Source organism: Pleurodeles waltl, chromosome 3_1, assembly GCF_031143425.1.
Source record: "Pleurodeles waltl isolate 20211129_DDA chromosome 3_1, aPleWal1.hap1.20221129, whole genome shotgun sequence".
NCBI lineage: Eukaryota > Metazoa > Chordata > Amphibia > Caudata > Salamandridae > Pleurodeles > Pleurodeles waltl.
In genome coordinates, this window is record NC_090440.1 from 1,689,774,152 (window position 1) to 1,689,785,263 (window position 11,112).

Here is an 11,112-nt window from a genome sequence, read left to right on the forward strand (position 1 = left end):
CTGGCATGCAGGGCCAATGAAGCTTTAAGAATGTGTAAATATCCAACAGATCTAAATGCCAGTACATGGGTAGCTTGTTACCCACTGGAAAATATTTCTGAGATGCTAACCTATTTGAAGGATGCCAAGGTTTTCTCTGCATTAGATATTGGCCTTGGCCTATTGTGTTATTTCAGGATTCCTGAGATTTTATGTCTAGTCATCCCTAAAGGGTACTTCGCTTTAAATGTATGCCTGCCTTTTGGTCTATGGTCAGCATAGGGAGTTTTCCAGCAACTTATTTATAGTTTAAGGGTATGCGTGCTCTCAAACGACTTGTTGGTTTATGGTCAGAATAAGGAAGTGCATGATACAAGGTTGGCTCAGGTGTTAAGTATTTAAAGAGACATAAGTGTTCCATTGAATAATCATAGGAGTAAGTGATTTGTCTCTGCTATAGATTATCTTGGGCACTGGCACAAGGAGTGAAACTTAAGGATAGTTTAGTTAAGGTTATTACTGATTTCCCTACACAAACTTCTAATGACTAGTTGAGGTTGTTTTAGGCATGATTTAGTTTTACTCAATATTTGTTCCTAACTGTGTGGAAAAGGCATACAACCTGCAGAAACTTCTTAATGAGAGCAAGAGGTTTGTGTGCGTCAAGGACTGTGAGGAGTTTCAACAGGTCAAGAAAGTTGCCTATGCCTTTTCTCTCAACTTAAATTGTTCGATATACACAACCCTTATATGGTAGTGATGGGTGCAAGCCAGTATAGTGTAGGTGCCATATTACTTCAATGCAGGAACAGTAAGGATGAGGTGGTGGCCTTCACATTTTGCAGGCTGAAGCTGCATAGTCAATCATTGAGAGAGCAGAATTGGCTTGTAGTGGGGCATGAACCATTTTCTGAATTACTTGTGGGGTTCAGAATTTACCATCAGGGTTGACCATAAACCTCTCATTGATATGTATACCACCAAAGGGGCGGGTAAATCTACCTCCAGGGTAGCTAAGTGGCAATATAGGCTACAAGAGCTTTTCTACAAGGTAGAGTATATTGCATAGGTGTGCATCGTCTCTTCAGATTGGTTGCCAATTAGTGATATTTGGGACCATACTGAGCAGAACCCTCAGGATATTGTGGCATGGATTAGTAAATTTTGCTGAACAAATATGGAAATTATGCTCCACAAATTTGGGAATTTTGCTGCACTTTATTTTTCTACTCTGCATAAAATAATGCTTCCCTCTCCAAAGGCTTGAAGCGTACCCCATGGGCAGTAGGACCTAGATGTCAAGTAAAAAATATTACCCCACTGGATCCGCTGTGTGCCCCATGGCACTCATTTTTGGGGACCAAATCTTTTTTCCATTGTCAAATTTTAATCAAGACCTGACCCAGACCTTCCAGCTTTTCATCGTGGGCAGAAACATGTTGGTCCCGTATGTTTAGACTCTGAGTCATCATTCTCGACTGAGTCCTCAACAGATTTTGTGTTATAGCCACACGCACCCATATTAAATTATCTCAGATTGAAACAGGTGATTTGTGAGGTAATTTTATCTATCACCCTTCTATCTGGATCCCTGTAAAATATCCAGTCAGATTTAATCTCAGTACTCCCTCAACTGTTCCTTTAACAACAAGGTCGATTCCGCCCAGGTAGTATCATCTTACCTAGGTGGGACTAGGTGGTCAGATGATGAAGCATGACATCACAAGGTGTGTGAGACCACCTAGTCCATAAAAGAAACTCCCTCCTCCACATACAGCCACCCAGGATACCCTTTCTTCTTCTGGGCAATACACGCTCAATTTGCGTCCTAGATTGGACCTAAAAGGTAGTCCAGTCCTGTCCAGTTTGATCCCACACCCTTAGTGTTTTGATGACTTTCTAGTCTGATCGGGAGTAACTGTGGGGTCAAACCACTCCCGTAACTCTCCTTTTGTGTTTTACGACATCAAAGGGCAAATCATGCCTGGCTATAGGTGGAATAACTGCCGGATTTATTTTACCGATTTGTACATTGACTATGCATCTGTTTACATTAAGTGTGACTATTAAGCATTAACTTTTTGTAATTAAAAAGGAACATCATTTGAAATTCAGATGCAGACTAAATCTACAAATCTGCTACTCTGTAGATGGTGAGGGAGACAATCCATGAATAGTGTGTTTTAATTTGCGTTTTTATGATGAATCGTTATCCAGTGTAATAGAAATAACTTGCTGATTAAAACAGAGTTTCTTAAATAAGTAAATAATGCATTCAAAAGCAAAGGAGACAATTTATTTCCAATTATGAGTGTTAAGTACCTGTGTCTCTATCTGCGATGGGTAATCTTTTTATGCTGCAGCAGCCCTAAGCTTCAACACATACTGCATATGAATTGCTAGGTTTCGTTGCAAAATGTACACATCCAGTAAGACAGATTGGTCATGAGACAAATGAAAAATAAAGAAAGCAAATAAATACAAGTAGTGTGTCTTACTTAGATAGCAGGTCAAAAAAACACTGCAGCTCTAGGCTGAATTGATCATAACTCGCCGTTTCCCATTGTGAGGTGCCTCCCACTTACAGGCACATATGATGATCCTCTGACACTAGTGAGCTACCAGGGAACAGCAAACATTTTTGATGTGTGATCACAAGTGAGGCAGTGGGTGGCTCAGAGATTCATAAGTTTCCATCAAGGAATATGTAGGATAAGGTCTCGAACTGAGGACAGGGAACCTTCTTCAGGTACGCTTTCTATTCCGCAACATGCCTTTCAACGGGTAATTATGAGCAGAGGCGGACAACAGGAAGATCCTGCCATTGTCCTTACCACAAATTCCGAGGCAAGGGCAGGTCATGTACCTGCTGCAACTACACTAACCTGACTCGGGCATCAAAGAGAGCACCTAGTGTGAATCATATTCCCATTTCACATACAAAGGTCTAGGATCCACATTGCATCAACATACCCAGTGGGGCATGGGGAAAGAACTGAAGTTAGAGCTATTTGCAAAAGACATGAAACCATTACTGCATTTCCTCCCACAGATCATTAGACTCAATAACACTTACTGCAACCTATAACATATCGAAAAATAACTTCATTCTTTCAGGCCAGGAAATAATGTGAAAATTTGCAGGGTCACTGGGCGGTGTTCGCAGCAGAAACAGCTTGAAGATTAAATACTGGCCATTAAAGAGATTGGCTAGTTATTGATCTTGGACCATCCAGGAAATGTGCCAACTAGGAAATACACCCAACCATGCCTGTCTCTGCCTCCATTGAACTATCATAACACAACAGTTCATGTTTCCTTCAACAGATCCTAAACTGTGTCTTTTTTCTGTTTACTTCCAGTCAGCACCTTGCATAGCTTTCTGATTTCCCTTCTCTATAGTGTGCTTTGATTCTTACACAACTGCCTGTTATCACTGAAATATGTTCCCTGCTAGCTACTGGTGATATTTTACTCAATCACACCGAGCACCTCTCTATCTGTGACATCACAGATGATCTGCAGTTAATCCTACACACTTTTCTCCTCTTTAATGCCTGGCCGCACTCACTATATATCTTTATTCACATCCTCTTCTACTGGACCCTCCAACCTTTGCACCATTTCCCCTAAGCGATCTACCTAAATATGCCAAGGCTATTTCTGGCCTACAAATTATCAACCCATCCTTGACATTCTGTGACCAATCAATTAGAGTTAGAGACAAGAGAACTACTGGCTGACTTCATTGATGGCTGCTGTAGAGTGAAGCTCTGGGCTCTTAACCCAACTAGCTAATGTCTTCCTTAAGGGCACAGTAATTAAATATACTGCTGAAAACATACCAATGACCACAGCAAATCTCCTGGTTTTCATGGGTTGAAAATGTTTCCCCTCTTTGGAGCTGCTGGGGTTCTCCATAGGGTGGGATTGCTCACCTTCCCATTTGTCCACGCATCTCTGTAAGTTCTACTCAGCCCTCGGTTCACAATACTGACTCAACGGTTTGGGATCCACGTAAGCATGGACTTTGAGCTGTCTGTGGCTCAATGAAGAAACTCATCAACAGGAGCATCAGTGATCCAGCAGAGCAACACAACTACATTCACAGAACCAGATGCACTTTCCATGCCTGGCCACAATCTGTCCTTATTTCCAAAAAGTTGGGAACGGAGAGGCGAAAACATCTGTAAATTATGTTTTCACGATCCTTTGTCAGTCTCTCCAACACATTCTCTAGATTTCATGGGCACTTTTGTAAAAAACGCGGCCTTTCTACAAAATTGCAGATTTTGCAGTTTCTATGTAAATTGCATAATCGTGAAATCCTGGAGGGTCTGACTGAAGAGGATCAGGCTGTAGTGTGCTTCCTACAGGAGTCTATTGGGGGTTCCATAACCAAAGCAGAGTGGGATGGTGCCATGGAGGAAGATGAACACTATTCCTCGCTGATGACCCCTAGTGATGGCAAAACTAATCCAAAGTTTCTTGTGTTTCATTTCAGGGAGGACCTGGCCTGGAAAGTTGGACCGGACGGTTTCCATCAGAGCAGAGTAAAGACCGATTTGCAGATGGCTGGGTACAAACCGAGGTGGCATAGTGTGCAAAATAATGATGGGCTGGGATACAGTACAGAGTAATTGCCAGGGGCTGAGATTAATTTGAGCATTCAATCCATCACTTTTTTGTATAGTTCAGGAGGAAGATGAAGTATTCCGGAAAGAAGAGTGAAGCAGTATATTTGTGGGAGAGGGCCTTAGTCTAAGAACTTAGAGGATGAAGTAATGGCCTACATACAGGTGGCTATTGAATTGTCCATACAAGAACATTATTTGAGACATGCAGAATTGTTAGTGGTGCCAGGGAAATTACATAACAACGTTGTTAGTTTGGCTCTTGCTTGTCACATTGGGATGAGGGCTGTGAAAATAAGGTTGATGGAGAATTTTGGGATCGATAATATGTCCTGCGCATTTAGTGAAAAATCCCAGTCCAGTGATGTTGTGCCAGTTCTGAACAAGGCTTGGGTGAAGTTTGGGTTTGGTATCATCGGCCACATTAACGTGAAAAGAGATGTGCCTACATTTGGAGTGGTAGTTGTGGATTATTTTTTCTGGTTTGCTGAATGTTACATTTGTTAGCTCAGTCGCAAGTTCCCGTGTGAATGAGTTTCTGGATACCTAGTTTTCCAGGGAGGGTGTCCTAGAGGAAACAATGACAGATAATGAGGAACAGCTGTCCTCAAGGGTATTTGAGGTTTACTTAGAGTCCCTACATGTGAAACATACGACAGCCTCTTTGTACTATCCTAGGAGCAGTGGTTTTGTGTAGAGGTGTAATAGGTTAATCAAAGACAATTTAGAGCTATCATTGGTTAATCATGTCGAATGTCTGGTGCTGATGAGGTTACTTTGGGCTGTGCGCATCACCCCCTAAAGCAGATACTGGAGTGTCACCATTTGTTCAAATGATAGTACATATTTCCACATCCAAATTAGTTAGGCCTTCGATGGGTAGGTCAGGGTTACCAGTAGAAAGGATCAAAGATGTGTCCAAGACAAGGAACCATACACAGATGGAGTACTTCGAGTTGGGGAGCAAGTCATGGAGGAGGAAGACAGGGGGGAAGAGAGATGATTGGGTGAAGGTGCCTGGAATTGTACTGAAAGATAATTCAAGGTATCCTGGGATTCAGTGGGTTGTGGTTGTCAGACAGGCCGTAGTAAAACTGGAGAATGGGAAGAGACGGAATAAGGAAAGGTTGTTCTTATTCCGTGCAGATGGTCCGCTAGTGAGAGAACTGGAACAGATGATGTGTCCTGCTGATGGGGGCAGTCCAAGGGCGTCTGTGCTTACTCCAGGCTTTTGGAAGTCACAGCGAGTGAGAGGTGCCATGCAGGTTCTGTGATTTTGATATGAACAGCTCAGCCATGTACTATTTTGAGTCATGATGAAGTGTGGTTTGATGGAGTGTTGTACTGGGTGGGTGTGTGATTTTGCAGATCAGCGTAACGTGTTCGCAGTTCTGACTTGATCTAGAATTAGCACAGTTTTCACGTGGATTAAAATGGGATTAAACAATTCCAGGTGTGCCCAGCACTGAAATAGTCAATCAGTGCCGTTAGATGGAATGTCAAGTAGTTCCTTGCTTTGATGTTGCCCTGATCAAGCATACCAAGTAAACATGGCTGTGGCTTGTACAGAGGTAGGTCGAAGATACACCAAGTGATGGGCTGTGACAAAGAACAAGGAAAACCACATCAACGCATCGACCACAATTTCCCTTTCAAACAAGAAGGAAAATGAAATTGTAATCTGTCTCACTCCTGATTGTACATTTCAGTGCAACGAACATGAGCTAGTGTTATAAACTGAAAGACACTGCAGTGCTGGATGTACAGAAATGTGAATGATGCTCTCTGCTCGATCTTCTGACGAATGCTAACCCATGGTAGAACGGTTTCACTTTGTGTCTTCTGTACATATATTTTGTTTTAGCCAGAAACTATAAAACCATGTGTTTTGTAGAGGGACAGTGATGGCTTGTATCTAAATAGAGACTATCAAGGAGGGTTCCAGAAGGGACATTTTTCTCCTCCTACTCCGGCCTTGTACCAAACAAGGTCCCCTTTTCAGTGATGGTGGGTAGGAGTCATTCCTTCCAACTCATTCACCACCGACCCTCAACCCTCAGCCTCCTACTTCCCACAGGGTCATTCCTGATAAATGTCAGGGGGCGACTGTCGGACAAAGTCTAATTTGCAGCACCAAGCTCTTTGCATCATCTGTATTCCTGACTACAGCAGCGGCAGGCGGGAAAGAGCCCGCCAATGGCAGGGCAGCGGCAGCTTCTGGCAGGAGTCGCGCACGCATTGCCCCCTTGTGAACAAAGGAGGAAGACAAGTAAACAAGTGGGGAGGGGTGGACTCCGCTGTGTCACTTACCATGTAGCTGCTGAAGGCGTTGGAGTCGGCATCCACCATGGGCAGGAGCTCCTTCATGCCCTTGTGGAGAGGCAGGATTAACGATCTCATGACTTGATCCAGCTCCTCGAACTGTCGTTTTCCGTAAGTCATCTGTCCCACCATGGAGCCCAGGGCTGCCCCCTGCAGGGAGACAAAGGTCATTTCAGTTAATAGTATTAGTGACCAGGGGTGTCCTAAACACCCCCCTCCTCCCCTCTTTTAGCAGCTACAGCAGGGGTGGAGTTCTTGATGGGCAATCAAGGGCTCACATAATCTATATAGGGATTGATGAATGGATGGATGAGTCAAAGGAAGCGTAAACGGATGGCTAGATAAAAGGGTGGACGAACGGATGAGTGAAAGGGTGAATGGAGGAAATGGAAAAATGGATGGATAGGTTTGAAGATGGATGGATAGGTTTGGATAAGGATGGGCAGATGGATGAACGGGTGGAATGTGACAGACAATGATGGATGAAAGATAGAATGGATGACAACGTAAAGGAGAAATGGTGGATATCAGCGGGAAGGATGAAAGAATAGTTGCTTGGATGCAAGAGACAAGCCGGCTCTTCAGGGTTGGGTCATAAAGAATCCCTTCGCTTGCTTTAGTTGAAAGTGGTGGGTATTTTAATTTTCTATCTATTCCCTTGCACAGAGATACTGAAAGGTTGAATTAATTTTTCTATCCATCTAGTAATGAAAAGAAGCCTTCTTGTAAAGGAATTTCTTCTTGCCAAAGTAACTGACATCTGTATTACAAGAGGATTCAATGTCATTGTCCGCAAGTACAGTGAAAACCAGATTTCCCATTGGCGTTGGATTCTTGCCACTAAAAGTATAAAATCTCCTTCAAAAGGATTAGCACAAACTCAAAGGGAGAACTACGATTTACAAGAGAGTCATTGACATCTACACAGGGATGGACAGAGTCCACTTAAAAACCCTCTTGAAATGGTGAATCAGATTTCTGGACAATGGGTTTGCAAGATAAGAGGACCTCCCCTTCCTATTGCTACACAGAGGATGTTAACGGTGGACCACTGCTCTTTAGGAGGAACCATTTCTCCGTAAGGGCCTTATACTCTTATTTTTATGGCAAGTCCTGTTATTTTTGCCATTGCACTGCATTAGTTATTTTTCTCATTGTGATGTTTCCATGGCCATGGTTTCCTTAGGTAAGCACCACTAAAAGCTATATATTGAAAGATATCATGCAGAATAGGAGGCAACATTTTACCCTGTAATGCACTCTTTTGAGGTAACGGGGCACAGATTGCCCTCTCTGGCATGAGCAGATGTACCAAGTAGCAATCGACAGGAGATTACCTTAATTTTCAGATGAGTTTCCTCTGAGTCGGCAGAAGCAGGAACCTAGTTATTTTCTGCTGGTTTCCTTAGCATGAAAGCAGAGCCAGACTTTACTGGGGAGTATTTCCAGCTGTCACCCAAGCTTCAGATGCCTGCTAATGGTTTCTACTTCTGCAGCCTCAGACTGAAGTCATCTAAAAATGAACTGTTTATTCGCTATTCACAGACAACTCGCCACTGAAGCATTCCAGCATCTCTTCAAAAAAGTATTTAATTCGTTAAGGGATGTACAATACTGGACATCAGAAATCAAGAAACTCTGCTTTGCATCATGGTCTCCAACTGTATATGTGATATCAGGTGCCTGTGAGGGATCCCTCCACATCCTGCTTTACTTCCACCTCTCCAACCACCAACCCTTAGGATTTACTAGAAATAGTCCTACTCAGTCTAAAGTAGACTGCTTAGATCATGTAATTACAATAGAAACTTTACCCACTGGCCAGACATACCATGGCGGATATAGCCGCAGCCACGGACCCTCCTCCAGGAGCAGGGGACCGAGCACCAACATGTGCCACAAAGGCACGAAGGGAACAGGATACTAGGCTGACATTAGATGCATCATCCTGGACCATATACCTGCAAGAATGAAGAGTAAAGGCATCAGCCAAAGTAAAGGTTTTTTTCCTACAGTTTGTTAATTTTCATAGCAAGCACTGGAAACTCAGTCCTTTGTGGGATGGGAAAGTTACCTCGAATCAAGGATTGACTGGATAGTCATTTCACTGGAATATATAGTGTATGGCGGAGATTCTCCGGTAGAGCTTGGCATCACAGGAGTACTGCTAGAGGAGTACATAGATGCTCTCCTCTAGCGTTCCCAGCGACACCATGTACAGATTAAGGAGCATGTGAACATATAACCGCGCCGAAGTACACTGCAGGACATTAACAACTTTGTAGTTGGTGTTTTTCATTGTAACTAATTTAGGCCTGTTTTTCAAGAAAAAATACAAACGCAGCAGTTGCCATAAAACATGTGGGTTCAACTGGAGAAGATGGCAGGAATGCACCCATTACCCATGTAGTGAAGCACTATCCATCGTCTATAGGGCAGCTCCTTCTATGTGGAAACCTGGCCACAAGCCATATTAGGTCAACAAGATGCACTTGTTTTTGTGTTTGGTAAGTCAGATAACACCCTTTCATGTCTTGGAAGAGATATGCAGTTCTATCCATATTACAACATGGACATCCAATCTCACTTTGAACCAGAAGATGAGCCCTCTCAGGCTAAGGAAGAATCTCCACAGTAGTCAATCTTGAAGGTCACTGTTGAGTGCTATATCCAACAATCCTTTCCACACCTCACTTGTGACCCTGTTCAGGATCTTCAAAGGGTGGGGAATGTTGACTGCAGATGGGGAGACGAATCTGCAAGAGGTGCCCACTGGGATGTGCAGGTGTTTGCTCTGGGAGTGCAGTTAAGTTTAAAGAAGGGCATCAAACGAACTGTGGGTGAACGATTTGTGCCCTGTACTCCACCCCACTGACGGCTTCACCAAAGGAATGCACAACTCCAAAGGACTCTCTGCAGGTGTAGCAGCATTCATTGGAGGTAAAATGGTGCTGTTCCTTCTGATAGAAAGGGGAGTTTGTTAGAACCATGGTGGATGAGGCAGTGATTTGGCGATCCAAACAAACAGTGAAGGATCTAACACAATGGTCGCACACACTTCACATCTGCTTAAGTTTCCAGAAGGACAAAGGGATGAGGCACCAATGGATTGGATGGTGAGGGAGAACACACTATAGGGACAATGCTTCCATACTGGCTAGCATGTTGCTCTTGGCGAACCCAAGGAGAAGAAAACCACTCAACTCATCAATGCCTCAGTAGGCAGTAGGGCTTTTGTGGCTTTGATTGACAGCCTACATAAATGGTGGCTGGCACCAACGCCTTGGTGTCTGCTGTCAAGAAGGGAACAGAGGCCAGGTCATCTAGGATGGCTGAGGTGTAGGAAACATTGCAGGCAGCTTAGAAAAGAACTGCTACTCTTGGGTCTCTAGCAGTCAAACAGAGGGAGTCTAACAGTTGATTTGTAAACTTCCAGCACTGCATCAGTGCTTCGTTTACTAATTTGGAAGTTCACTTGAAGTTGGAGAACACCAAGAGTTTGCCCAATATTAGACTACTGGACTGAGAAGATCGCAAAGTAGAGGAGGAGCTACAGGCTGCTACCGCGACTCTACACATGGGACATACTGCCACCACAGTGAAATGATGTTCACTTTCCGGTCTGACAGCCTTGTTGAGGGACCCAAACTTTCACTCTGGCATCTTGACTCTGTAACCGCAGCCTTGGGTTTTGAAAGCAGCAGTGTCTCTTCCAACTGGAACCATGTAATGCAACGCTTCCTTCCTACTTTGCCGTCACTCCACAAATGTTTGTCCTACTCACTGCATCTGATAGGATTTGGCTGTGCGCTCACGTTTGGGTCCCTTGGTGATGATAGCCATTGGTGAAGTCCAGGTTTCTCGGTGCTGTAGCGCCCTGACAGATCCACTGCCTTACCTCAGCTTCCCAGATTGGTGTTTCTACCCGGAACGTTGTCGTGGGCGGACCACTGCATTGTATGAGACCTAGACCGATTTTTCAGGATAAGCACAGTCTTTATTACCCTTACACTACATTATTTGTGCATATCATTGTGATCCAGCCATGCTGTGAACCCCAAAAGACACATTTTAAAACAGGAATCATAGGAGGCAACATCTTACTCAATAATCCGCTCTTTGGGGATAAAGGGAGCAAGGGAGTCCAGTCCTAGCCGGCTTATGACCTGCAATAAAA

At 43.8% G+C, this 11,112-nt stretch overlaps 1 protein-coding gene across 1 annotated transcript in view; it reads right to left on the bottom strand.

The window, feature by feature from the left end:
* The window catches only part of FTCD (formimidoyltransferase cyclodeaminase), a 129,867-nt gene that overhangs the window by 16,393 nt on the left and 102,362 nt on the right, over positions 1–11,112 (bottom strand). Inside the window, exons 8-10 of the mRNA XM_069225486.1 lie at positions 11,040–11,101; positions 8,767–8,896; positions 6,924–7,085 (exon numbers count right to left, since the gene is read on the bottom strand). Of these exons, the coding sequence (XP_069081587.1) occupies positions 6,924–7,085; positions 8,767–8,896; positions 11,040–11,101 (354 nt within the window). The remainder of the gene's footprint in view (positions 1–6,923; positions 7,086–8,766; positions 8,897–11,039; positions 11,102–11,112) is intronic.